The following is a 27749-nucleotide window of genomic DNA, read 5'->3' as shown; positions in this document are numbered from 1 at the left end:
AGCTTCAAGTTCCTCGGCATACACATCACTGARGATCTGAAATGGTCCACCCTCTGCAGCAGAGGTAACTCCAGGTCTTCCTTTCCTGTGGCGGTATTCATGAGAGCCAGTTTCATCATAGCGCTTGATGGTTTTTGAGATTGCTCTTGAAGAAACTTTGAAAGTTCTTGACATTTTCTGTATTGACTGACCTTCATGTCTTAAAGTAATGATGGACTGTCATTTCTTTTTTTTTGTGACTTTACTTGAAGAAAAGTTCAAAGCTCTTCAGATTTTCCGGATTGACTAACCTTCGTGTCTTTAAGTATTGATGGACTGTTGTTTCTCTTTGCTTATTTTAGCTGTTCTTGCCATAATATGGACTTGGTCTTTTACCAAATAGGGCTATCTACTGTATACCACCCCTACCTTGTCACAACACAACTGATTTGCTCAAATGCATTAAAAAGGAAAGAAAWTGAAGAAATTAACTCTTAACAAGGCACACCTGTTAATTGAAATGCATTCCAGGTGACTACCTCATYAAGCTGGTTGAGAGAATGCCAAGAGTGTGCAAAGCTGTCATCAAGGCAAAGGGTGGCTACTTTGAAGATTCTCAAACATAGATATATTTTGATTTGTTAACACTTTTTTGGTTACTACATGATTCCATGTGTTATTTCATAGTTTTGATGTCTTCACTACTATTCTACAATGTAGAAAATAGTAAAAATAAAGAAAAACCCTGGAATGAGTAGGTGTGTCCAAACCTTTGACTGGTACTGTATATATATTTTTCTCCACTTGTCTGAATTTGACTTGTTTTGGTATCCTTGTGAGGACTTCTGTTCCTCACAAGGATAGTAAAACCAGATCCACAGAGTGATACCTGTGTTCCGATGAGAGTGATGTCCTGCAGCAGTGTGTTGTCAGACAGAACCAGGAGTCTGTACTGTGTGATCAGACCATTGGGCTGGGCAGGGCTTCTCCAACTCACACCCACCGACACAGAGTCTAGTGCTACTGCCTGCAGAGCCTGTACCGCACTGGGAGCTACACACACACACACACACACACACACACACACACACACACACACACACACACACACACACACACACACACACACACACACACACACACACACACACACACACACACACACACACAGAGAGAGAGAACCAGACAGTCTTAGAGACAATGTTAGAGAACCAGGCAGAATGTTTAGATGTTCAAGGTAGGAAAATACTCCTGCACTCACCTCATTGACCAATAGGGAAAGGAAAAGTACTGCACTGGTAGAGCACATCACTCAAGACACGTCTATTCTTACCCTCAGCATGTGTCAGTACAGCAGAAAAGGCCTCAGGCCCCAGCAGGCCAGCAGACTTGGCCCGGACCTCTACTCTGTAGTGTGTGTAGGGAGTCAGACCAGAGTACACAAACTTCAGGTCCCCTGTGCTGTTCTCATAGATAAACCCTGACACACACACACACACAGTGTTAGGGTTAGATCTGCCACCTTCAGTGTTTTTACTTCAGCAAGTATTTTAAATGTACTGTATATGTGTGTACCTGTAGGGCCGTAGAGATGGGTGACGTAGCTGAAGCGTCCGGTAACAATGGTTGGCGGATCCCAGGAGACAGAGACGGACTTAGACGTCACATTCCATACCGACAGGTTGTAGGGAGGGTCCTCTGGGGCTGCAGCACACAAATACATATTCACATGGTGAGAGAGAGAGATGAGGAATAGATAGAGAGACACGGAGGAATTGAGATGTAGACGGTTATAGAGAGAGATATGGAGAGATGGGCAGAGATATGTAGAGATAGAGAGGTGGAGTGTGTGTCTGTGTACCTGACTCAGGCATGCGGACCATGGTGGAGGCTACCTGTCCCTCTCCGTCGGAGGTGAAAGCGGACACTTCGAAGACGTATGCTGTGTAGGGACGCAGCTGGTCCACCCCTACGGATATTGGTACAGCCCATGTGGCGGCAGGTGGGACGGCTGACAGGGTGACAGGAGGAGAGGACGCTGTCACCTCTGATGGACTTGCGGTCCCACGAGACAGGATTTCTACTGCATCCTACACACACAGACACACACTATGTATTTAAGTACACAAAGACAGAGCTTACATTTTTTAACTGCTAATAATATAATCTTTTAAAAGCTGTCTAATGTTTACTGTTAATGTCTGATTGTTTTTGTCTTCGTTTTGTTGAATTCGCTTTGTTGGTTTTTGTCGATGTTGTTTTGTTTTTTCACTTGCTTTGGCACTGTAAACACATGTTTTTTTCCATGCCAATGAATCCACTTTGAATTTAGTTGAATAGAGAGAGAGAGAGTGAAAGAAAGAGAGGGAGAGAAAAAAAACGGAGGCCTGTAGCATTGCTCTGTTTGGACTGCAATATATTTTCTGTAAGTTGAAAAACCAGTTGAAAAAGCTAATCTCACATCCGTCACAGAGGGCCAAAGTTAAAACTAGATAGTCTTCTGTTACCGATATGGTCAGAGTATCTCTAGACAGACAGAGAAAGAATGAGAAAGACAGAGACAGACATACGTACGTTGCAGTGTGGTAGCGCTACGGTCATGATTTCCTCAGCATCCAGCTCCAGCATGCGGACGGTCTGACCGGTACGAGCGTGTTTGGCTTTGACCGCAAACTTGTTGATCAGACCGTTGATGCGGAGCGGCAGGAACCACGTGACCACTACGAACGTGTGGTTCTGAGCAAATGCTGTCAGATTAGTCACCAGGCCGGGGGCTTGAGAAAGGGATAGACAAACTGATGTCATTGTCTGTGTGTATAAGTGTGTCTGTGTTTGTATGTTATTATTGGATACCTACGGGCCTCAGCAGTTTTGATGTACATAGACTTGCTATAGGGACCAATACCAGCAGAGTTTTCTGCTGCAACCTAGATTATATTATTATATCATATAGTATATATATTAATGATATGATGATAGTATGTATGATAGAGGATGAGAGCGAGAGAGGGAGAGAGAGAGAGAGGAGAGAGAGAAAGGAGAGAGAGAGAGAAGAGGAGAGAGAGAGAGGAGAAGAGAGAGAGGAAGAGGAGAGAGAAGAAGAGAAGAGAAGAGAGAGAGAGAAGAGAAAGAGAGAGATGAGAGAGAGAGAAGAGAGAGAGAGAGAAAGAGGAGAGAGAGAGAAGAGAGAGAGAGAGAAGAGAGAGAAGAGAGAGAGAGAGAGAGAGAAGAGAGAGAGAGAGATATTACTCATTATTACTAATTCAAGATTCAGTCATCAGATCTCCCCATGTTAATCTCTACCAGCGGTCAGGAACGTTTACTATGTGCAACAGCCACACAACACCAGGCGGCAGGTACACACACACATAGCCATAGCATCCCACTGCTAGTTTGTCTTTGAAGCAGCAGGGTTGGGCCTGGTCAATCCCTGGATGGCCCATGCTATCCGGGATCCTTTGGAAGTCCCTACCCCATTGAAGTAGAAAAGTAAAATGGTAAAGGTATGGGTTAATGTTAGGGTTTAGGGTAGGACATCCAAGGATCCCAGATAGCACTAATCATCCTGGAAGGGAGACACATATGATGCTGCTGTGGTGTTGGGAGGCCAGATGGGGTCATATTAAGGAAATATAGTCTTAAAGAATATTCACCCATTTTTAATGTATATAATTTGTTTGCATCTCTGAGCGATTCCCGGGGTCATTTCATGTGCATCTGAAGTATCCTGTTCAATCAGGCATACATTTAGAGGGGCTTCCTGGTGGCGCCGCAGTCTAAGACACTGCATCTCTCAGTGCTAGAGGTGTTCACTACCAGACCCTTGTTCAATTCCAGGCTATATCACAACTCATGACTGGGAGTCCAAAGGGCGCGCACAATTGCCCAGCGTCGTTAAGTTTGGCCAGGGTAGGCCGTCATTGTAAAGAATAATTTATTCTTAACTGACTTGCCTAGTTAAAAATACAGCCAGTATGACAAGTTTTGCATCATATAATGGGTAACTACCGTGACAGCAGGGGAGGGCAAACTTTTTGTCTCAAGGCCACATCTGGGATTTCAAAATTCAACGGAGGACCACACAGATAATTTGTGTACCATTTTTTTTTGTCTAAATCAATATTAGCGGGCCAGAAAAAGGGCAGGTATTTGAAAATATATGAATCCATTATAATTTCTACATCCTCTCAATCTAATTTTAGCGTTCAAGAGTGGCCTGGAGTGTTTTTTAAACCCAAAATATAATTTCCCTTAAAGAAAAAAAAAAATAATAAGGGGTTTTATCAAACCTCTGCACGGCGGATTGAATGGCTCGCGGCCTAGTATTGCCCACCTGCTGTAGAGAGTACCTTTAGATGAGATGTTAAGTGAGGTTCTGACTCTAATAAGACAATGAAATGGCTACATAGTATGAAAATAGAACAGAGAATATTAATAGAAGACAGAACGCAATTTAATTAATAGAAGACAGAAAGAGCAGAAATATATAGAAGACAGAACAGACGAATATTAATATGAGCAGAACAGAGAATATTAATAGAAGACAGAACAGAGGAATATTAATAGAGGCAGAACACGAGAATATTAATAGAAGACAGACAGGAATATTTAATAGAAGACAGACAGAGAATATTAATATAAAGCAGAACAGAGAAATGTATTAATAGAAGCAGAACAGAGAATATTAATAGAAGACAGACAGAGATATTAATAGAAGCAGACAGAACAGAGAATATTAATAGAAGGCAGAACAGAGAATATTAATAGAAGCAGAACAGAGAATATTATAGAAGCAGAACAGAGAATATTCAATTAGAACGCAGAACAAGAGAATATTAATTACGAAGGCAGAACAGATGAATCATCATATCAGAGGCAATGAACAATGAGCAATCCATTAATCGAAGGCCTCACTAACCATAGAATACTTTTAATAGAAGGACAGAATAACACCGAAGAATCATTAAATAGAAGGCAGATACAGAGAATATAATAGAAGCCAGAACAGAGAATATTAATAGAAGACAGAACAGAGAATATTAATAGAAGGCAGAACAGAGAATATTAATAGAAGGCAGAACAGAGAATATGAAAGATCCAGGAAAAGAAAAGGAAACAACGGATAGAGATTGAATGAGGAGCGGGACAAAGTAGCACATAGCTCACTCAGTACTGCTGGGTGTGCTTATACAGTACACATAAGTAACGTCTGGTAATGTGATACACACACACACACAGGTAATTAAGGATTAATGCATTCTGAAAACTATTGACCATGACCACACACAACATATTGACATAAGAATATGTGGAAAAAGAACAGCATGGCTGATCCATAGATCTGTTTATATGATCAATAATTTAATCACAATCAATTATTCAACCAGATCAAGAGAATAGTTTCCCCGCTAGAGGCATCTGCCCAGAACACACAGGCATACACACACACACAGCCATTAGGGTAAAGCTAGGCCTCATGAGATATGTAATGTATTGCCATAAAGATTTAATTAAGCAATAAGGCCAGTGGAGGTGTGGTATATGGCCAATATACCACGGCTAATGGTTGTTCTTATGCACGATGCAACACGGAGTGGTATTTTGGCCATATATCACAAACCCCCGAGGTGCCTTATTGCTATTATAAACTGGTTGCCAACGTAATTAGAGCAGTAAAAATAAATGTTTTGTCATACCCATGGTATACGGTCTGATATACCATGGCTGTCAGCCAATCAGCATTCAGGGCTCGAACCACCCAATTTATAATTATTTTTAGCTTGACTGTTTTGCATGTTATTTTGGCATTAATACATGTCACATATCAGTTTGCAAACAATGTAAAAATAAAAAAAAAGATATCATTGAGTTAATAAGGTGGCATACAAACATGGTCTCTTTTTTGTTTTCTTGAGTAAGGCAGTTTCAGCCTAGCTCAGTGCTTTCTGTGGTGGTGGTGGGGCAAGCCAGCAGAAAATACGGAGCGTTGCACCGTGATTGGCTCAGTGTTTTGTCACTCATGGGGACACTACGTCACCGCCAAGTCTAAGGGTTAGACCTAAAAAAGTGTAGCCCTTTGGGTTCTGCCATCGAGTTACATTAGAAGTGCCCATCCATGAAGGCTCAAGGTCATTGTCCACAGATAAAGTGAAGTAAAATCACGTTATATCTACAGTAACTTATCTAGCAAGCTAGCAGTCATCATCATGAATCAAGTCAACAATCTACTGGCAAATGCTTTTCAATCCTTGTCATATGAAGAGAAATAATGAAGAGAAATTCAGTGGAGTGGTTGTGTTTTCCCAATTCTGGGTTTAAGGGTCTCTTTTCCAAGCTTAAAATGATAAACATTCAACATTGGCCATGCTGTCAATCCAGTATGATTTCTGCCACGCTCAAAACAACTGTTAACTCAGAACTGGGAAATCTGACTTCAGTGAGTTCAAGACAACTGGGAACTCAGGAAAAAACGAGCTCCGACTGGGAAAATACATTTGAACGGTTATTCAACTCGGGCCTCTTTCTAGAGTTACGACCTGAAGATCACAGACGTCATCATGATTTGACATTGTTTTTTTTTCAGAGTTCCCAGTTGTCTTGAAAGTGCCATAAATCCAGAGAATGCCAGACTTTGATGACAAAGTTCAATGACAGAATTTACCCACAAAGAACCGCCGCGCCACATTCCTGTTCAAGTGAGCACAGCTCAACAAGGTGACATACTGACCAGACCGCACGTGCGCATTTGTCCGCGTGCGCCATCGCATGTAAGTTGATTTTGTCTACCCACACCAGACGCGATCAGGATACGTAGGTTGAAATATCAAAACAAAAGCTGAACCAAGTATATTAATTTGGGGATAGGTTGAAAAGCATTAAACATTTATGGCAATTTAGCTAGCTAGCTTGCTGTTGCTAGCTCATTTGTCCTGGGACATAAACATTGGGTTATTATTTTACCTGAAATGCACAAGGTCCTCTACTCCGACAATAATCCACAGATAAAATGGTCAACTGAGTTCGTTTCTAGTAATCTCTCCTCGTTCAGGCTTCTTCTTCTTTGGACTTTATATGGCGGTTGTTAACAAACTTTAAGGTGCATTACCACAACCAACTGGACTGGAGTGGGGACCTCAGTTCATCTTTCAATCACCCAAGTGGGTATATGCTCCTAAAAACCATTGAGGAGATGGGAGAGGCAGGACTTGCAGCACGTTGAGTATCACAAATAGAACCAAGTTCTATTTTAGCGCCTGGCTACGCAGACACTCGCTGACGCGCACAAGCAGTGTTGGTGCAATGATAGAATAACATGTATGTGTAAATATACTGTATTTTGCAACGCTCCCGTACGTAATGCGTCCGGTCTGGTCAGCATGTGACTCCAAAAATGTCTTGTATGGTGCTGCATAAATTATGTAATATGCCACAGAGATATGTATATTGTAGCTAAGAAAGTAATACTAAGTGTATGTTGTGTAGTAAGCTGTTCGTAGCTCATGTGCCTCATCCTTATAATTTGGTATATTTTCCCTTCTTCATTTCATCTACTGTTCTGACTTGGTGGTGCACATGTAGCCTATAACATGTTTTAGAGAAATGTAATCGTTGAATATTGTAAAAGCTTTCATCGTTTGCTTATATGCCCCCTTTATTTATCCTACYGTTCTGACTTGGTGAACAGGGAGAACAGCCCATGTTCTGAATTCTGTCGCTGTACATTTCCAAAGTGCTAATCAAATAGTTATATTGACTACGTCCGTCGTGGCTTGCTTATTAATGTCTTAATCGAAATTACGGATGGCCTCTTATCCGCTTGTCGTCGTCCCCTTATGCCATAGTTTGTACATCTCAATTGTCAGTAGAAACCACATTTGTTTAAGCAAGTCAGCCATATCACCTATGTTTATTTAAAGTCAGTAAATGAGGCTGAATTAACTGTTTCGCTGCCAGACAAGGCTCCGTTGATAACCAAGTGTCGTAGTGGTAAGGTGTTGGGACTGCTGTCCTAACAGTTTGTGGGCACCGTTTGTCACCATTACAGTGCAACTAATGTATTGTTTAGTGTTGTGTTGTGTAGTGGCTTTTCTGGCATGCATCTGCCCAAATTCTGGGGGGTTTGCCCCACCAAGAATTACATGCTAAAATCACCACTGCACCTACTGTCAACAGCGTGAAACAAGAAATAAAAATAGGAACGCAAAGCTTTATCGTTGGATTTTATACAGAAATGTTTGGTAATCGACTACGAATGGCTTGGAGATCGCGATCGACCGGTTGGTGACTACTGCCCTACAGGGTCACAGTTAATCTATTGGTTTGAGTAATGACTACACTGTAACTGTACTCAGATATATGAAGTGCAACAGGTTTCCTCAAGAGTTTTGAGTAATGACAGCACATTGGGCTTTACAGTGTACTTATGTGTACTGATTGAGTGTTACCTTAATGTTATAGGTAGATCCTGGTAAAAAGAGGTTGAGGAGGGTCTCTGGGACATCCAGGTGCTTGGTCACCTCTTTGAAGGTGGTATCTGGATATGGACACATCTCCTTGTACCTGAAATAGAAACACATTTCTTTATTTAACTAGGCAAGTCAGTTAAGAACAAATTAATATTTACAATGACGGCCTACACTGGCCAAACCCAGACGACGCTGGGCCAATTGTGTGACACCTTATGGGACTCCCAATCATAGCCAGTTGTGATACAGCTTGGAATTGAACCAGGGTCTGTAGCGACACCTCTACCACTGAGATGCAGTGCCTAAGACCGCTGCGCCACTTGGGAGCCCTACATTTAAACACCAGATGATATAAAAACAACTTTATTTAAATTTGATTTAGAAGTAAATAATTGTGGAATATCAACAACCTATTCCCCTTATAGTGTTATTCCCAACCCAGATTAAGCCTGCACTGTAAACTCCAATGTGCTGTCATTACTAAAAACCTTTGAGGAAACCCGTTGCACTTCATATACATTTTCCCCATTAGCCGACGCCCACATGTAGTGTGAGTGTGGTCACATGTGTGTAAGTTGACTATGCAAACTATTTCGATTTTTTTGAATTTCCAACATTAATATTTCTTATAAAAACAAGAAGTGTCCCGAGTGGCACAGTGGTCTAAGGCTATGGGAGGGTTTGGCCGGTAGGGATGTTCTTGTCGTGCATTAGCGATTCCTGTGGTGGGCCAGGTGCAATGCATGCTGACATGGTTGCCAGGTGTACGGTGTTTCCTCTGACACAATGGTGCGGCTGGCTTCTGGGTTAAGTGGGCGTTGTGTCAAGAAGCAGTGCGGCTTAGCTGGGTTGTGTTTTGGAGGACGCACGGCTCAGTCCACCTTAATCTGGGGTTACATCATACAGTATGTCTCTTTACCTGATCACATAACCGTCGATGGGAGAGTCAGAGGGCATGGTCCAAGACAGAAGGATCCCATTGGAGCCTACCCTCTCTCCCTCTAGATTGGTAGGTGGGGATGTTGGGGCTAGAGGAGGAGGAGGAAGAAGAAGAAGTAGTTCAAGCCATATTCACCAAAATCTCCTGAAATTCTATTAGATATGTCATCATAAAGCATCCAGTCCATACATAAAAGTCCTTAACAAGTAAATCCATTCAACAAATTGGGAGGATGTTGTGAAAGATGGAGGTGACCGGGGTTGGTTGTCACACTTTTTTACTCTCCTGTGTATTTCTCAGCACCAGTATATCTTACAAGACTGTCACGCCCTGACCTTAGAGATCCTTTTTATGTCTCTATTTTGGTTTGGTCAGGGCGTGAGTTGGGGTGGGCATTCTATGTCTGGTGTTCTATGTTTTCTTATCTGTGTGTTTGGCCGGGTGTGGTTCTCAATCAGAGGCAGCTGTCTATCGTTGTCTCTGATTGAGAACCATACTTAGGTAGCCTTTTTCCACCTGTGTGTGGTGGGTAGTTGTTTTCTGTTTTGTGTTGTTGCACCAGACAMAACTGTTTCGTTTCMTTCTCTCTCTTTGTTGTTTTTGTTGTTTCAGTGTTCAGGTTATTTATTAAATTATAATGAACACTTACCACGCTGCGTTTTGGTCACCTTCTTTCCAGGACGTCGTACAAAGACTCTTTCAATATTAAGAGAAAGTCCAAGGTCTTGGGTTGAAATGGGGACCCTTTTAATCCTCATATCATATTCCAACATGGAATTATAAACCATCAAACACACTCTGTCCACTTGTGACAACCAGCCACTATGGGTGGTTGGGGTTGGTTGCCACTATGTTGCTAGTAGCTTATTCCATTTGTAACAAGAAAATAAGCACCATACCATACACTCTTAGAAATAGAAAAGCCTTTCTTTGATCAAACAATATTCCTAACAAAATTCAGCATTTTATGCTGTAAAATTAAATATATGACATTTTGTGTAAATGTGAGTGTATTAAGTGTGTGTTTGCACACACATGTGTGTGTGGCAGAAAAAGGATAGGCTGAAATATCTCTCCTGTTTCTCTTTTCTACAAACCATAATTGTTCATGGATCTCACATAATTCAAATTTCCCAAAGGAAAATTCCAAGATTTTTATTTTTACTTTCACCTATGAAAAACATAATATCACTCACCTCAATTGTTTGTCATGCGTGTGAGTTGACCAGTGGATTATTTTATTTAATTTTTTAAATCACACATTTTACCCTTAAAAATATTACACAGGTCCATTTAGATTGGGAATAATTAGAACTATGACAACTAACCTGTGAGACAACCAACCCCGGTCTCCCTACTCTTGTTGCAATACTGTTGTTGTTTGGTATTGGGTCAACCAACTGGGAGTGTGTGACCAGCTTGCTCTATTCTGGTGAGAGCTCTGGCATTTCACTGACATTCACTACAGCATCATTCATCCTGCTTAGCACGACTACAGTTACCACACACACACACGCACGCACGCACGCACGCACGCACACACACACACACACACACCACACACACACACACACACACACACACACACACACACACACACACACACACACACACACACACACACACACACACACACACACACACACACACACACACACACACACACACACACACACACACACACACCACACACGATCACACACACAACACAACACCACCAACACACACACAGCACACACACACACACACAGTGTGGGAGATAATAAAGCAGAGGGCAGCAGCAGAACAGACCCAACGATTCCTCAGAGCACTATCAGTTTGGCTGTCACACATTCAAGTGTTTGTGTATGCGTGTGTGTATGTGTGTATGTGTGTTTGTGTTTGTGTCTCACCGGTTTCGTTGGTGTTGATAATGCGGCTGACCGGAGGGCTGAGGTTGGAGGAGGACGCGGCAGTCACCATGACTGTAAACGCTGTTCGAGAACTCAGACTGGATACATCAGCCTGATGAGAGACCGCATGGTCAGAACATGACCACAACACAACTATGCGGTTGCAAACGTGTGTGTGTGTGTGTGTGTGTGTGTTCGCCAGTCTAACCTGTGAGTGTGTGTATCCCAGGTAGGTGATGAGCAGGAGGAGAGTGAGGCCCATGATGGAGTTAGCACAGTTAGCTGGTCAGAGGCAGCAGGTTAGAGAGGAAGAGGCCGTGTTAGCGTCTAGTGCTAGCCATTATCGAAAGATTCTAGATTAGAGGGCTTAGTCCAGAGTTAGCAGTTAGCATGAAGGTCTAGTTTGCAGTTCTTCAGTCCAGTGCTGTCAACAGTTTAGCTACAGCAGGTCAGTGTTACAGCAGGTTACAGCAGCTTAGTTCTTAGAGCAGTAGTCCAGGCCTAAAGTAGTAGCCCAGTCCAAGAACAGTTAGCCACGGTTAGCCGGTTAGAGTTGAAGAGTTTCAGGGCAGTGCATACCACAGTAAAGTAGAAACAGTTAGAGCAGGTAAGTTACAGTAGTAGTACTAGTCCAGGGTAGCAACAGGTTAGCTTCAGCAGTAGTAGTTATAGTCCAGCTCTGGTAGTAACCCAGTCGTCTAGTGGTCAGCAAGTTAGAGTCAGAGAGAGTCAGGACATTGTGTCCACCATAACTCCATGCAGGCACTCTCTCTCTCTCTGTCTCTCTCTTTCTGGGGAGAGCAGCTTCACTGAATAAATGATTCAGYGTTTAGCTCAGGAGGTCTACCTAATAAATAATGAGCTCTATTACTCAACCTGTGTGTGTGTGTGTGTTAGGTTACATTGGGGGTTATCTGACACCTGGCTGCTGAGCAGGGCTGGGAATGGTTTGGGTCTAGGGGAGCTACAGTGCCTTGCAAAAGTATTCATCCCCTTGGCGTTTTTCCTATTTTGTTGCATTACAACTTGTAGATTACATTTATTTGGATTTGGATTTCATGTAATGGACATATACAAAATAGTCCAAATTGGTGAAGTGAAATGAAAAAATAACTTTTTAATAAAAAAATAAAAAAATAATAAACGGAAAAGTGGTGCGTACATATGTATTCACCCCCTTTGCTACGAAGCCCATAAATAAGATCTGGTGCAACCAATTACCTTCAGAAGTCACATAATTAGTTAAATAAAGTKCATATGTGTGCATTCTAAGTGTAACATGATCTGTCACATGATCTCAGTAGATATACACCTGTTCTGAAAGTCCACAGAGTCTGCAGCACCACCAAGCAAGGGGCACCACCAAGCAAGTGGCACCACCAAGCAAGTGGCACCATGAAGACCAAAGAGCTCTCCAAACAAGTTAGGGACAAAGTTGTGGAGAAATACAGATCAGGGTTGGGTTATAAAAAAAATATCAGAAACTTTGAACATCCCACGGAGCACCATTAAATCCATTATTTGAACATTTTAAGAATATGGTACCAGAACAATCCTGCCAAGAGAGGGCCGCCCACCAAAACTTACGGACCAGGCAAGGAGGGCATTAATCAGAGAGGCAACAAAGAGACCAAAGATAACCCTGAAGGAGCTTCAAAGCTCCACAGCGGAGATTGGAGAATCTGTCCATAGGACCACTTTAAGCCGTACACTCCACAGAGCTGGACTTTACAGAAGAGTGGCCATAAAAAAAGCCATTGCTTACAGAAGAAAATAAGCAAACACGTTTGGTGTTCGCCAAAAGGCATTTGGGAGACTCCCCAAACATATGGAAGGAGGTACTCTGGTCAAATGAGACTAAAATTGAGCTTTTTGGCCATCAAGGAAAAAACTATATCTGGTGCAAACCCAACACCTGTCATCACCCCGAGAACACCATCCCCACAGTGAAGCATGGTGGTGGAAGCATCAAGCTGTGGGGATGCTTTTCATCGGCAGGGACTGGGAAACTGGTCAGAATTGAAGGAATGATGGATGCCGCTAAATACAGGAAAACCTGTTTCAGTCTTCCAGAGATTTGAGACTGGGACGGAGGTTCACCTTCCAGCAGGACAATGACCCTAAGGATACTGCTAAAGCAACACTTGAGTGGTTTAAGGGGAAACATTTAAATATATTGGAATGGCCTAGTCAAAGCCCAGACCTTAATCCAATTGAGAATATGTGGTATGACTTAAAGATTGGTGTACACCAGCAGAACCCATCCAACTTGAAGGAAATGGAGCAGTTTTGCCATGAAGAATTGGCAAAAATTCCAGTGGCTAGATGTGCCAAGCTTATACCCCAAGAGACTTGCAGCTGCAATTGCTGCAAAAGGTGTCTCTACAAAGTATTGACTTTGGGGGGGTGAATAGTTATGCACGCTCAAGTTTTCTGTTTTTTTGTTTGTTTCACAATAAAAAAATATTTTGCATCTTCAAAGTGGTAGGCATGTTGTGTAAATCAAATGATACAAACCCCCCAAAAATCTATTTTAATTCCAGGTTGTAAGGCAACAAAATAGGGGAAAATGCCAAGGGGGTAAATACTTTCGCAAGCCACTGTATGTGCTAGTATGTTTCTCCATAACTCACTTGTGTTGATGTTAATAGAAGCAGGTTAACTTCTCGTCTCCACTGCTGCTGATTAACAATCTACTGTGGAATCGCTTCCTTGGTGTGTGGTGTGTTGTGTGTGTGTGTGTGTGTGTGTGTGTGTGTGTGTGTGTGTGTGTGTGTGTGTGTGTGTGTGTGTACCTGTACGTGTACCTGTCCATTGTGTGTGTGGTAGACAGAGACAGATCCTTGGATGGGCAGCAGGCTGACAAGGTACTGGTCCACATACCCCTCTGACTGCTCCCAACGCAGAGAGAAGTTCTGAGCAGACACACTCACCACACACACACCTCGCACACGGCCCTGTACTGAGAGAGAAAGAGAGGGATAGAGATGGAGGGAGGGACAGATAGAGATATATGTCTTTTTGTGTAGAAAAACTCATTCTGACTGGCTGGGCCTGGATCCCCAGTCGGTGGACCTGGCTGCCAAGTGGGTGGGGCTATGCCTTCCAGGACCACCCATGGCTGTGCCTCTGCCCAGTCATGTGAAATTCATAGATTAGGGCCTAATTAATTTGTTTCAATTGACTTATATGAACTGTAACTCATTAAAATCATTGAAATTGTTGCATGTTGCATTTATATTTTTGTTCAGTAATAGTTGTGTTGCACTCCTGTGGTTACGGTCAGGGAGGCTGCTGTCCCCGCCTCTCCTTGTCTGATGCTCATGTTTTAGCTACAGCCGTGCCTCAACCACTAGCGTGTGGTTTCCCACAGTTACCCTGTGGAAGTCAAACTGGCCAATGGCAGTGTCCCACTTCACCACGGCACAGGGAGACTTGGAGGAGAGACATGGAGGAAGACATGGAGGAGAGCAAGGGAACACACACCAGCAGACCTGCAGCACACACACACACACATTAGTATAACGTCTCATCTGGCTCATCTCACACTCAGCTCTGTCTCAGTCTCTCCACATATCTGAGGGTCAAAGGTTACAACTAGGAACTCTGATACGGCCCTGATATGGCCAGCCACATTTAGAGTTTCCACAAAGAGGTTGATTTGTGTGTGTGTGTGTGTTTGTGTCTTACGTGTGGACAACTGTGTAATGACAGGTTGGCTGGTGTATGATCCCAGCAGGCTAAGGATGGTAATGTCATAATCTGACCCTGGGGTCAAACCTCCAACTTGGAGACTGTTGCTATGGACCACCATCTCACGACATGACGACTTGTCCCCTGATGGACACAACAGTAGCTAAGAAGAACACACACAATCAGACAAAACATTAGAGGACAAAATAAAATGTTGGATGTTGTTTGGGCAAAATCAAATGTTGTTTGGGCAGTGACAAACCCCAAATCAATGACATAGAGCGAACAGCATTTCTGTTWATCTGGACAGAATAAAGCAGTAAGTCTGTCTGTGTGTGTGTATTGTGCTTGGTCATTCTCCCTGGCGGTGGCTGTGGTGGGGGGTCATACATCTTTAAAGGGCCGGTAACCAGAGCCAATCTGCGCTGACGACGATCACTAGGCAACCACCAGGTGAGTGTGTTCTCTTGAGTGTTACTTGACCCACCTGTCCTGCTTCCTCTTATGAAGAACTCATTCTATGTGTGTGTGTGTTAGTGTGTGAGAGAGAGAGAGTGATGACTGTGTGTTTGTACATTTGTGTGTGCATGTGTGTATGTAAAGGGCTTATTATGAATGGGTAAACTGAGACTGTTGTTGCTAATGATTTGCCATTTTTAATGATTTGTTAGGGGATGTAAATGATAAACTATGGAGAAAAGAGGAAAGGAAAGGAAAGGAGAGGAGAAGAAAATAGGAGAGAGAGAGAGGAGAGTGTAAGGGAGAGGATAGGACGGTGTACTACCTTGTACCCCTCCATCCCCCTGCGGCAGCTCCCCAGCTCACAAACACTGATGAGGTCACATCCTCTTCCACCAGCAGCACTTCCTGTGGGGCTCCTGGGACTAGAGAGAAACAACAATCAGAACATCTGTTGTCATATCAGTCAATCAACATTCCCCTCGTCGCTCTCAACCAATCTTAATTAATCGTACTGGGTTCGTTGTATGTGGTTAATATGTAGTGTGTGTGATGTGTTGTGGAGGTTTGTGTGTGTGTGTGTGTGTGTGTGTGTGTGTTGTGTGTGTTGTGTGTGTGTGTGTGTGTGTGTGTGTGTGGTGTGTGTGTGTGTGTGTGTGTGTGTGTGTGTGTGTGTGTGTGTGTGTGTGTGTGTGTGTGTGTGTGTGTGTGTGTGTGTGTGTTGTGTGTGTGTGTGTGTGTGTATAAAAAAAAAGCATTTGAACTTGACCTTGACCATAACCTCTTCACTGAATTCCTCAGTTCCTGCTGGAACCTCCCAAGATAACTCACAGTTGCTGCCAGTCAAATATCTGGTGTGTGTTTGTGTGTCTCCATTACTCACTGGTGTTGATGTCTATAGAAGCATGGGGAGCTTGCTTCTCTCTCCATTGCTGCTGATAACATCTACTGTGCAATGGCTTCCTGGGAGAGGCCCTCAAACATGTAGGACCTACACACACACGCTCCGACGCACGCACACGCACACACACACAAACATGAAAACACACACAAACAGAACCAGTGTTACCCAGACAGCAAGGGCAGCTAGTCAGCCAATAAGAACAGTGTGCCAGGAGGGCAGGACTCACCATGTCTCCTGGAAGAGGTTCAGCTGCTGATTGGAGGTTTGGTTTGTAATTGCCTTTCACCTCGCCGCTGGACTGGGAGCTAACATACACGCACATGCACACACACACTGATTAAGCAGAGCCAGGGAGACAGGTGTGTGTGAGTGTGTGTGTGTGTGTGTGTGTGTGTGTGGTGTGTGGTGTGTGTGTGTGTGGTGTGTGTGTGTGTGTGTGGTGTGGTGTGTGTGTGGTGGTGTGTGTGTGTGTGTGTGTGTGTGTGTGTGTGTGTGTGTGTGTGTTGTGTGTGGTGTGTGTGTGTGCGCGCAGGGGGGCTGTCTGTGAAGGACTCTTTCTCATCCTCAGAAAGAAGTGGTACCAGCCTGCCTGGTAGCAACCTAGAGAACACTGTCCTCGGAACACACAGAACACACACCTTCTGGACCTAACACACATATATTAACATATTCTATAGATATGCGGCCGAGTATCTATATAATGTGTGTGCAACTCACATGAGATGGCGCTGCAGAGATGGATAGCTGCCGTCTTACGGGCGCCTGACCAATTCTGTTCTTTTGTGTGTGTGTTTTTTACGCTGATTTTGACTTTTTTGGTACATAATATTTCCACCATAATTTCCTATGACCGGAAACAGCTTCTGGACATCAGAACAGCAATCACTAACCTCGATTTAGATGAAGACATATTTTTCAAAGAGGCAGCAGCTGTGGATGTACTGCGCATCCCAAACCAGGCCCTAATCTCTTTCAAGTCCCGGAGATTCTCCCTGATGAGACTACGACGGCGAGTAAATAAACCACATCTACCCTCAGGAATGTATAATAACTAGAGAAAAAACTGGACGAGCTCCGTTCGAGACTATCCTATCAACGGGACCTGAAGAACTGTTATATCCTATGTTTCCCGGAGTCGTGGCTGAACAAGGACATGGACTGAACAAAATAGAAACGCAAAATGTAACAATTTCAAAGATTTTACTGAGTTATAGTTCATATAAGGAAATCAGTCAATTTAAATAAATTCATTAGGCCCTAATCTATGGATTTCACATGAKTGGGAATACAGATATGCATATGTTGGTCACAGATACCTTAAAAAAATTATAGGGGCATGAAAAACACCAGAAAACCAGTCAGTATCTGGTGTGACCACCATTTGACTCATGCAGCGCAACACATCTCCTTCGCATAGAGTTGATCAGGCTGTTGATTGTGGCCTGTGGAATCTTGTCCCACTCCTCTTCAATGGTTGTGCGAATATGCTGTATATTGGCGGGACCTGGAACACGTCGATCCAGAGCATCCCAAACATGCTCAATGAGTGACATGGCTTGTGAGTATGCAGGCCGCCAATAACTGCATCAACGACATCGTTCCCACAGTAACCGTACTTATATATTCCAACCAGAAGCCATGGATTACAGGCAACATCCACACTGAGCTAAAGGCTAGAGCTGCCACTATCAAGGAGCAGGACACTAATCCAGACACTTATAAGAAATCCCGCTATGAACTCTGATTAGCCATCAAACAGTCAAAACGTCAATACAGGACGTAGATTGAATCCTCTGACGCTCGTTGGATGTGGCAGGGCTTGAAAACAATCGTAGATTACAAAGGGAAACCTAGCCACGAGCTGCCCAGTGACGCAAGCCTACCAGACAAGCTAAATTCCTTCTATGCTTGCTTAGAGGCAAGCAACACTGAACCATGCACGAGAGCACCAGCTGTTCCGGATGACTGTGTGATCTCACTCTCCGTACCCAATGTGAGTAGGACTTTTAAACAGGTTAGCATTCACAAGGCCGCAGGGCCAGACGAATTACCAGGACACGTATTCAGAGCATGCGCTCACCAGCTGGCAAGTGTCTTCACTGACATTTTTAAACTCTCCCTGACACAGTCTGTAATACCTACATGTTTCAAGAAGACCACCATAGTCCCTGTGCCCAGGAACGCCAAGGTAACATGTCTAAATGACTATCACCCCTGTAGCCATGAAATACTTTGAAAGACTGATCCTGGCTCACACCATCATCCCAGACACCCTGGACCCACTCCAATTTGCATACCGCACAAACGGATCCATAGATGATGCAATCTCTATTGCACTCCACACCACCCTCTCCCCCCTGGACAAGAGGAACACCTATGTGAGAATGTTGTTCATTGAGTATAGCTCAGCGCTCAACACCATAATGGACTTCAAGCTCATCACTAAGCTCAGGACGCTGAGACTGAACACCCCCCTGCGCAACTGGATCCTGGACTTCCTGACGGGATTCCCCCAGGTGGTGAGGGTCGGTAAAAACACATCCGCTACGCTGACCTTCAAAACGGGGGTGTGTGATCTGCCTGATCACCGACGACGATGAGACAGCTTATAGGGAGGAGGTCAGTGACCTGACAATTATCATGGCCCACTCCACACACACCAACACAGTCATGAAGAAGGCACGGCAACGTTTCTTCCCCCTCAGGAGGCATGAAAGATTGGACATGGGCACTCAGATCCTCAAAAAGTTCTACAGCTGCACCATTGAGAGCATCTTGACTAGCTGTATCACCACTTGATATGGCAACTGCTTGGCATCCCACCTAAGGGRGCTACAGAGGGTAGTACATACGGCCCAGTACATCACTGGGGCCGAGCTCCCTTGCTATCCTGGACCTCTATACTAGGCGGTACCGATACAGCAAGTCTGGAACCAACAGGACCCTGAACAGCTTCTACACCAAGCCATAAGACTGCTAAATAGTTAGTCCGGGTAGCTATTGGGTAACTATTTAACTATCTGCATTGACCCTTTTTGCACTAACTCTTTTGACTCATCACATACACTGCTGCTACTGCTACTGTTTCTTATCTATCCTGTTGACTATTTACTTTATCGCTACCTACAGATGAAGTCGGAAGTTTACATACACCTTAGCCAAATACATTTAAACTCAGTTTTTCACAATTCCTGACATTAATCCTAGTAAAATTCCCTGTTTTAGGTCAGGTAGGATCACCACTTTATTTTAAGAATGTGAAATGTCAGAATAATAGTAGAGAGAATGATTTATTTCAGCTTTTATTTCTTTCATCACATTCCCAGTGTGTCAGAAGTTTACATACACTCAATAAGTATTTGGTAGCACTGCCTTTAAATTGTTTAACTTGGGTCCAACGTTTCGGGTAGCCTTCCACAAGATTCCCACAATAAATTGGGTGAATTTTGTCCCATTCCTCCTGACAGAGCTGGTGTAACTGAGTCAGGTTTGTAGGCCTCCTGGCTCTCACACGCTTTTTCAGTTCTGCCCACAAATGTTCTATAGGATTGAGGTCAGGGCTTTGTGGCCAATCCAATACCTTGACTTTGTTGTCCTTAAGCCATTTTGCCACAACTTTGGAAGTATGCTTGGGGTCATTGTTCATTTGGAAGACCCATTTGCGACCAAGCTTATCCACATAATTTTCCTGGCTCATGATGCAATCTATTTTGTTCTTCGGCTTGCAAGCCTCCCCCTTCTTCCTCCAAACATATCGATGGTCATTATGGCCAAACAGTTCTATTTTTGTTTCATCAGACCAGAGGACATTTCTCCAAAAAGTACAATCGTTGCCCCCATGTGCAGTTGCAAACCGTAGTCTGGCTTTTTATGGCGGTTTTGGAGCAGTGACTTCTTCCTTGCTGAGCGGCCTTTCAGGTTATGTCGATATAGGACTCGTTTWACTGTGGAAATAGATACATTTGTACCTGTTTCCTCCAGCATCTTCACAAGTTTCTTTGCTGTTGTTCTGGGATTGATTTGCACTTTTTGCACCAAAGTACGTTCATCTCTAGGAGACAGAATGCGTCTCCTTCCTGATCGGTATGACGGCTGCGTGGTCCCCTGGTGTTTATACTTGCGCACTATTGTTTGTACAGATGAACGTGGTACCTTCAGGTGTTTGGAAATTGCTCCCAAGGATGAACCAGACTTGTGGAGGTCTACAAATTTTTTTCTGAGATCTTGGCTGATTTCTTTTGATTTTTCCATGATGTCAAGCAGAGGCACTGAGTTTGAAGGTAGGCCTTGAAATACATCCACAGGTACACCTCCAATTGATTCAATTGATGTCAATTAGCCTATCAGAAGCTTCTAAAGCCATAACATAATTTCTGGAATTTTCCAAGCTGTTTAAAGGCAGAGTCAACTTAGTGTATGTAAACTCATGACCCACTGGAATTGTGATAAAGTGAATTATAAGTGAAATAATCTGTCTGTAAACAATTGTTGGAAAAATGACTTGTGTCATGCACAAAGTAGATGTCCTAACCGACTTGCCAAAACTATAGTTCATTAACAAGAAATTTGTGGAGTGGTTGAAAAATTAGTTTTAATGACTCCAACCTAAGTGTATGTAAACTTCCGACTTCAACTGTATCTACCTCATTTACCTCGTACCCCTGCACATTGACTCGGTCCTCGTACCCCGTGTATATAGTGAAGTTATCGTTACCCATTGGATATTTATTCCTGGTGTTATTCTTTTCTATAATTTCTCGTTTTCTCTTTGCATTGTTAGGAAGGGCCCAAAAAATGCTGCTTAAGTAAGCATTTCACTCTTAGTCTATATGAAATTTGATTTGATACTCAACCACATACACACACATTATACAGATACTCGACCACATACACACAGTATACATGCACACGCACGTTATAAACACACACACACACACACTCTACAGAGGTACCATAAGTGTGTGGTGACAGTCAAGACAGATGACTTCATAGTTATGTCCATGTCCAGGGGCTGGATCCCAAAGCATCTCTTCTGACGACTCTGTTACTAAGCCCTATCTCACACAGCTGGGTGACGGCAGAACTACACACACGCACCTGACAGGGTCGGCCAACACGTTGTCAGATTCTCCCCTCTGCTAGAAACATATACACCACCTGGGGCGCTCACCCCTACAAACACACACACAGTCAATATACTGTACAGAAACACAATATACTGTACATAAACACACACTCAATATATTTATAAGACACACAACCACGCAGAAGCACACATAAAGAATTACACAAACACAGTTTCATACCAGTGTGTATGGTCAGTTCCTCCACAGCTTTCCACACCATGTTCTGTGACGGAGTTAACTCTGACCCTGTACTTCCTGAACCCCTCCAGTCCGCCAATCACAGTCTACCTGGAACTGCTGGCCACGCCCATTCTCTTCTCCTGGCCTGAAGCTACATCCCCCCAGCAAACCAGGAAGCCCCACTGCACAGCATGCTGGGAGTCTAGGGCCGTCCAGCTTACTGTGATCTGACTGGCTGTCACATTGCAAATGGTGATGTCCGAGGGGGAAGGGGCCGTGTGTGAGTGATGTGCGTGTTCCCAAGGCTTCAAGCGGCCCCAGTGAGGTGAGAGGCTCTGAGGGACAGAGAGTAGACCTTCCCTGGGGACAGACCTGGCACCTTCAGCCCTCTGGACAATAGGGACACTGGGACACGACCTGCACTTCTCTTCTCCCTTTCTTTCTCCTCTTCCCCATTTTCTTCCCCTTCCTCCTGATCTTTGTATTGGACATAGAGCTGGGGGGCGTGTTGGGAGTTTAGGAACGTGATGTCACTCCAGTGGATATCTGCTTTTCTCTCTGTTACGTCCAGCAGGTCAAAGGTGAACAAACGAGGGAGGAGAGGGACTGAGAGCGACAGAGAGAGAGAAAGAGAGACAGAGAGAGATATAGTTAAAGTGTGTCTGGCAGTGCTAAAGAGGTATTGGGGTGTATACTTACTTGGGTTTTGACTGTATTAATGCATACTTTCCCAGTGACAGATAAAGGGTAAAAGGATGTGGCAGAAGAACGGCGTAAGAAAGTAGCCGGGTCCAGTAGAGTTCTTCTGCAGGGCAAAACAGTCTGTCTGATTGGCTGGTAGCGATGATGATATCATAGCACTAGTCATGTTGTAGGAGGAGCCATCGGACGAGTGGGGCCACCTCTTATCCTGTGAAGAGAAACAACAACAAAAAAACATTTTGTGTGTGTTCGTGTCAGACAGACACGCTAAGAATGTCCCAGTCATCAGTTTTAAATCACAGACTAACACGATCCTCTGTAAGGAGGAAACTAGTGTGTCTGCCTGTTTAGAAAAACAAACACCATTCATGCTAATACAGCCCGTTTCTCTCACTCACACGTTTATGTGTGTGTGTTACCTTTCTGTCATTGAGAGCGGTCCAGAGCAGTAGCAGGTTGTTATGTGTGGTCAGGTGAGAGGAGAGGAGGAGGAGGTCTGTCTCTGTTTTAACGTCTACCAGGTGACCTCCTGAAGCCACGCCCATACAGGTTTGCTGGGTGTCGCCCTATGACAGGCTCTGCCTACTCACACTATAGCTGTCACGCCCTGACCTTAGAGATCCTTTTTATGTCTCTATTTTGGTTTGGTCAGGGCGTGAGTTGGGGTGGGTATTCTATGTTCTATGTTGTGTATTTCTTTGTGTTTGGCCGGGTGTGGTTCTCAATCAGAGGCAGCTGTCTATCGTTATCTCTGATTGAGAACCATACTTAGGCTGCCCTTTTCCCACCTGTGTTTGTGGGAAGTTAACTTTGTTTGATGGCACATTGCCTTAAGCTTCACGGTTTGTTTTGGTATTGTTTATTGATTTGTTGGCGACATCTACTATTAAAAGTATGCACGCCCACCAAGCTGCACCTTGGTCCTCTTCTTACGATAGGCCGTGACAGAACTTCCCAGCGTGTCCAGGATTCCTGGACTTGGAAGGAGATCCTGGATGGTAAGGGACCCTGGAGGCAGGCTGGGGAGTATCGCCGTCCACGGGAGGAACTGGAGGCAGCAAGAGCAGAGCGGCAGCGTTACGAAGGGACTCGGCTAGCAAGGAAGCCCGAGAGGCAGCTCCCCCCAAAAWWWTTMGGGGGCACACGGGGAGTGTGGCTGAGTCAGGTTGGAGACCTGAGCCAACTCCCCGTGCTTATCGTGGCGAGCGTCGTACTGGTCAGGCACCGTGTTATGCGGTGGAGCGCACGGTGTCTCCAGTGCGCGTGCATAACCCGGTGCGCTACATTCCAGCTCCCCGCATCTGACGGGCTAGGGTGAGCATCCAGCCAGGAAGGGTTGTGCCAGCCCTGCTCTCCAGACCTCCAGTGCGTCTCCTCGGCCCAGGATATCCTGCGCCGGCTCTGCGCACTGTGTCTCCGGTGCGTCTGCACAGCCCAGTGCGTCCTGTGCCTGCGCCACGCATCTGCAGGGCGAAAGTAACCATCCAGCCAGGACGGGTTATGCAGACTCCTAGCTCGAGACCTCCAGTGCGCCTCCACGGCCCAGTGTATCCTAGGACAGGGCCTCCTGTATGTCTCTCCAGCCTGGTGAGTCCTGTGACTGCGCCTAGAATTAATCCTCCTATGTGTCTCCCCAGCCTGGTGAGCCCTGTGGCAGCTCAACGTACCAGACTACCCATACGTCTCCTCCCTCCAGTGATGATCCATGGCACGAAGCCTCCAGTGATGATCCATGGCATGAAGCCTCCAGTGATGATCCATGGCAAGAAGCCTCCAGTGATGATCCATGGCAGAAGCTCAGTGATGATCCATGGCACCGAAGCCTCCAGTGATGATCCATGGCAAGAAGCCTCCAGTGATGATCCATGGCCCGAAGCCTCCAGTGATGATCCATGGCAAGAGACCTCCAGTGATGATCCATGGCACGAAGCCTCCAGTGAGGAGTCATGGCACGAAACCTCCAACGAAGGCCTCCAGTCCGGAGCCTCCAGCGAAGGTCTCCAGTCCGAAGCCTCCAGCGAAGGTCTCCAGTCCGGAGCCTCCAGCGACGTTTCCCAGTCCGGAGCCTCTAGCGACGTTCTCCAGTCCGGAGTCTCCAGCGACGTTCTCCAGTCCGGAGCCTCCAGCGACGTTCTCCAGTCCGGACCTCAAGTGACATTCTCCAGTCCGGAGCCCCACGCGAGGGTGCCCAGTCTGGGGTCCGCAACAAGGGTGCCCAGTCCGGGGCACGCAGCGAGGGTGCCAGTCCGGGACCCGCAACGAGGTGCCCAGTCCTGGGCCGCCCGAGGATGCTCATCCGGGGCCCGCAACGAGGGTGCCCAGTCGGGGCCGCAAGGGCCCAGTCGGGGCCCAACGAAGGGCCCAGTCCGGGGTCGGCGACGAGGGTCCCCGCACCAGAGGTGCCACCATAGTGGGGTGAGCCAGTGGTAGAGCGGGGTCTGTGTCCCGCGCCTGAGCCGCCACCGCGGAATAGATGCCCACCCAGACCCTCCCCTATAGGTTTAGGTTTTGCGGCCGGAGTCCGCACCTTTGGGGGGTACTGTCACTGTCACACCTTAGAGATCCTTTTTATGTCTCTATTTTGGTTTGGTCAGGGTGTGAGTTGGGGTGGGTATTCTATGTCTATGTTTGTGTATTTCTTTGTGTTTGGCCAGGTGTGGTTCTCAATCAGAGGCAGCTTTCTATCGTTGTCTCTGATTGAGAACCATACTTAGGCTGCACTTTTCCCACCTGTGTTTGTGGGAGGTTAACTTTGTTTGATGGCACATAGCCTTAAGCTTCACGGTTTGTTTTGGTATTGTTTATTGTTTTGTTGGCAACATCTACTATTAAAAGTATGTACGCTCACCACGCTGCACCTTGGTCCTCTTCTTACGACAGCCGTGACAATAGCAGCTCCTTCCACTCGCCAGCCAACCAATAGGACACTGGGCTGAGGAGAGACAATAGTCAACTCAGACATATAGCAGTCAACGTTAATTACATCTATGTGTGTTGTTCTTTTTTTCATAGATCTTGCCTAAATAGCAGGAAAGATTATACAGTCAACCCCCCTGGCAGTTCTTGACTATGGTGACACCATTTACAAGATTGCAGCAGACACTACAGTCGTGGCCAAAAGTTTGAGAATGGCACAAATATAAATTTTCCCAAAGTCTGCTGCCTCAGTTTGTATGATGCAATTTGCATATACTCCAGAATGTTATGAAGAGTGAGCAGATTATTTGCAATTAATTGCAAAGTCCCTCTTTGCCATGTAAATGAACTGAATCCCAAAAAAACATTTCCACTGCATTTCAGTCCTGCCACAAAAGGACCAGCTGACATCATGTCAGTGATTCTCTCGTTAACACAGGTGTGAGTGTTGACGAGGAACAGGCTGGAGATCACGCTGTCATGCTGATTGAGTTCAAATAACAGACTGGAAGCTTCAAAAGGAGGGTGGTGCTTGGAATCATTGTTCTTCCTCTGTAACCACGGTTACCTGCAAGGAAACACGTGCCTGTCATCATTGCTTTGCACAAAAAGGGCTTCACGGACAAGGATATTGCTCCAGTAAAATTGCACCTAAATCAACCATTTATCGGATCATCAAGAACTTCAAGGAGAGCGTTCAATTGTTGTGAAGAAGGCTTCAGGGCGCCCAAGAAAGTCCAGCAAGCGCCAGGACCGTCTCCTAAAGTTGCTTCAGCTGCGGGATCGGGGCACCACCAGTACAGAGCTTGCCTAGGATAGCAGCAGTAGATGTGAGTGCATCTGCACGCACAGTGAGGCGAATACTTTTGGAGGATGGCCTGGTGTCAAGAAGGGCAGCAAAGAAGCACTTCTCTCCAGGAAAAACTTCAGGGACAGACTGATATTCTGCAAAAGGTACAGGGATTGGACTGCTGAGGACTGGGGTAAAGTCATTTTCTCTATGAATCCCCTTTCCGATTATTTGGGGCATCCGGAAAAAAGCTTGTCCGAGAAAGACAAGGTGAGCGCTACCATCAGTCCTGTGTCATGCCAACAGTAAAGCATCCTGAGACCATTCATGTTGGGGTTGCTTCTCAGCAAGGGTTCACTCACAAAAGAACACAGCCATGAATAAAGAATCGTACCAACACATCCTCCGAGAGCAACTTCTCCCAACCATCCAGGAACAGTTTGGTGACGAACAATGCCTTTTCCAGCATGATGAAGCACCTTGCCATTTGGCAAAAGTGATAACTAAGTGGCTCGGGGAACAAAACATCGATATTTTGGGTCCATGGCCAGGAAACTCCCCAGACCTTAATCCCATTGAGAATTTGTGGTCAATCCTCAAAAGGCAGGTGGACAAACAAAAACCCACAAATTCTGACAAACTCCAAGCATTGATTATGCAAGAATGGGCTGCCATCAGTCAGGATGTGGTCCAGAAGTTAATTGACAGCATGCCAGGGCAGATTGCAGAGGTCTTGAAAAAGAAGGGTCAACACTGCAAATATTGACTCTTTGCATCAACTTCATGTAATTGTCAATAAAAGCCTTTGACACTTATGAAATTCTTGTAATTATACTTCAGTATTCCATCGTAACGTCTGACAAAAATATCTAAAGACACTGAAGCAGCAAACTTTGTGGAAATTGATATTTGTGTCATTCTCAAAACTTTTGGCCACGACTGTACTCTTACACCTTCAGCCATCAACCTGTACACAAAACTCATCCTCCTAAAACTTGAAAACATTTTACAGGACAGTACTCACCCCCTTCACTTAAAATTCAGTCACAGCAGCAGCCGGACAAGGGGAAAATCAAAACAGATAAATATGGGGACTGGTTTATTCCGACAGCCATTAGACTGTATAATAGATAGTCTGTTGGTCCTTCGTGTACACAGTATATTACACTTTCATTTTAAATGTGGAGTTATAGCACTTTGACTGAATTCTATTGTGTCGTTTTTGTGTTGTCATGTTTTATCTACTGTCTTTTCAAGCACATGACCAAATGAGTTTCCCCCTGGTCGGATAATAAAGTTGATCTGAATCTGAATCTGGTTGGCTGGTCCTCATTAAAGTCCCGTAGATCACTTCATTACTCCCGTTTTGTTTACAAAGCTCTACTACACAAGCTTCCAACTCACCTAAGTTCACGATTAAAATATGAGATACCAAACTCTTGAGGTTCCTCGGGTCTCCACTGAACTAGGTAAATCCGCTTTTAGTTTTAAAGCACCTCATTGCTGGCACCAACTACAAAATACATTACGATTGGATGTTCTGGTGTTGCTCGAGCAATTTCAAATACTGATTGGGATCCTTCTTATTCAGGAATGCAATTGTTTTTCTTTAATATTTATGTTGCATTTTACTTGTTTTATATTGTATTAGATTAGTGATTTTGTCTCATGAAATTGTATATGCAGAGTCCTGGTCTCAATGT

General features: G+C 44.7%; 1 protein-coding gene across 1 annotated transcript in view; it reads right to left on the bottom strand.

Annotated features, from left to right (window-relative positions):
• Positions 1 to 23824, bottom strand: part of LOC111952200 (phosphatidylinositol phosphatase PTPRQ-like) — a 57647-nt gene extending 33823 nt beyond the window's left edge. Inside the window, 23 exon segments of the mRNA XM_070435364.1 lie at positions 869 to 1032; positions 1313 to 1459; positions 1555 to 1683; positions 1841 to 2069; positions 2554 to 2753; positions 2837 to 2906; positions 8424 to 8538; positions 9364 to 9472; positions 11277 to 11388; positions 14072 to 14233; positions 14322 to 14324; positions 14545 to 14617; positions 14619 to 14710; positions 14911 to 15132; positions 15744 to 15853; positions 16312 to 16333; positions 16336 to 16397; positions 16400 to 16419; positions 21621 to 21909; positions 21912 to 22244; positions 22365 to 22548; positions 23257 to 23388; positions 23750 to 23824. Of these exon segments, the coding sequence (XP_070291465.1) occupies positions 869 to 1032; positions 1313 to 1459; positions 1555 to 1683; positions 1841 to 2069; positions 2554 to 2753; positions 2837 to 2906; positions 8424 to 8538; positions 9364 to 9472; positions 11277 to 11388; positions 14072 to 14233; positions 14322 to 14324; positions 14545 to 14617; positions 14619 to 14710; positions 14911 to 15132; positions 15744 to 15853; positions 16312 to 16333; positions 16336 to 16397; positions 16400 to 16419; positions 21621 to 21909; positions 21912 to 22244; positions 22365 to 22548; positions 23257 to 23388; positions 23750 to 23824 (3054 nt within the window).
• Positions 23825 to 27749: the final 3925 nt, after the last annotated feature.

Source organism: Salvelinus sp. IW2-2015, linkage group LG26 (genome assembly GCF_002910315.2).
Source record: "Salvelinus sp. IW2-2015 linkage group LG26, ASM291031v2, whole genome shotgun sequence".
Classification (NCBI taxonomy): Eukaryota; Metazoa; Chordata; class Actinopteri; order Salmoniformes; family Salmonidae; genus Salvelinus; species Salvelinus sp. IW2-2015.
The sequence above is the reverse complement of the archived record's forward strand: the minus strand, read 5'-3'. Positions and strand labels throughout refer to the sequence as shown.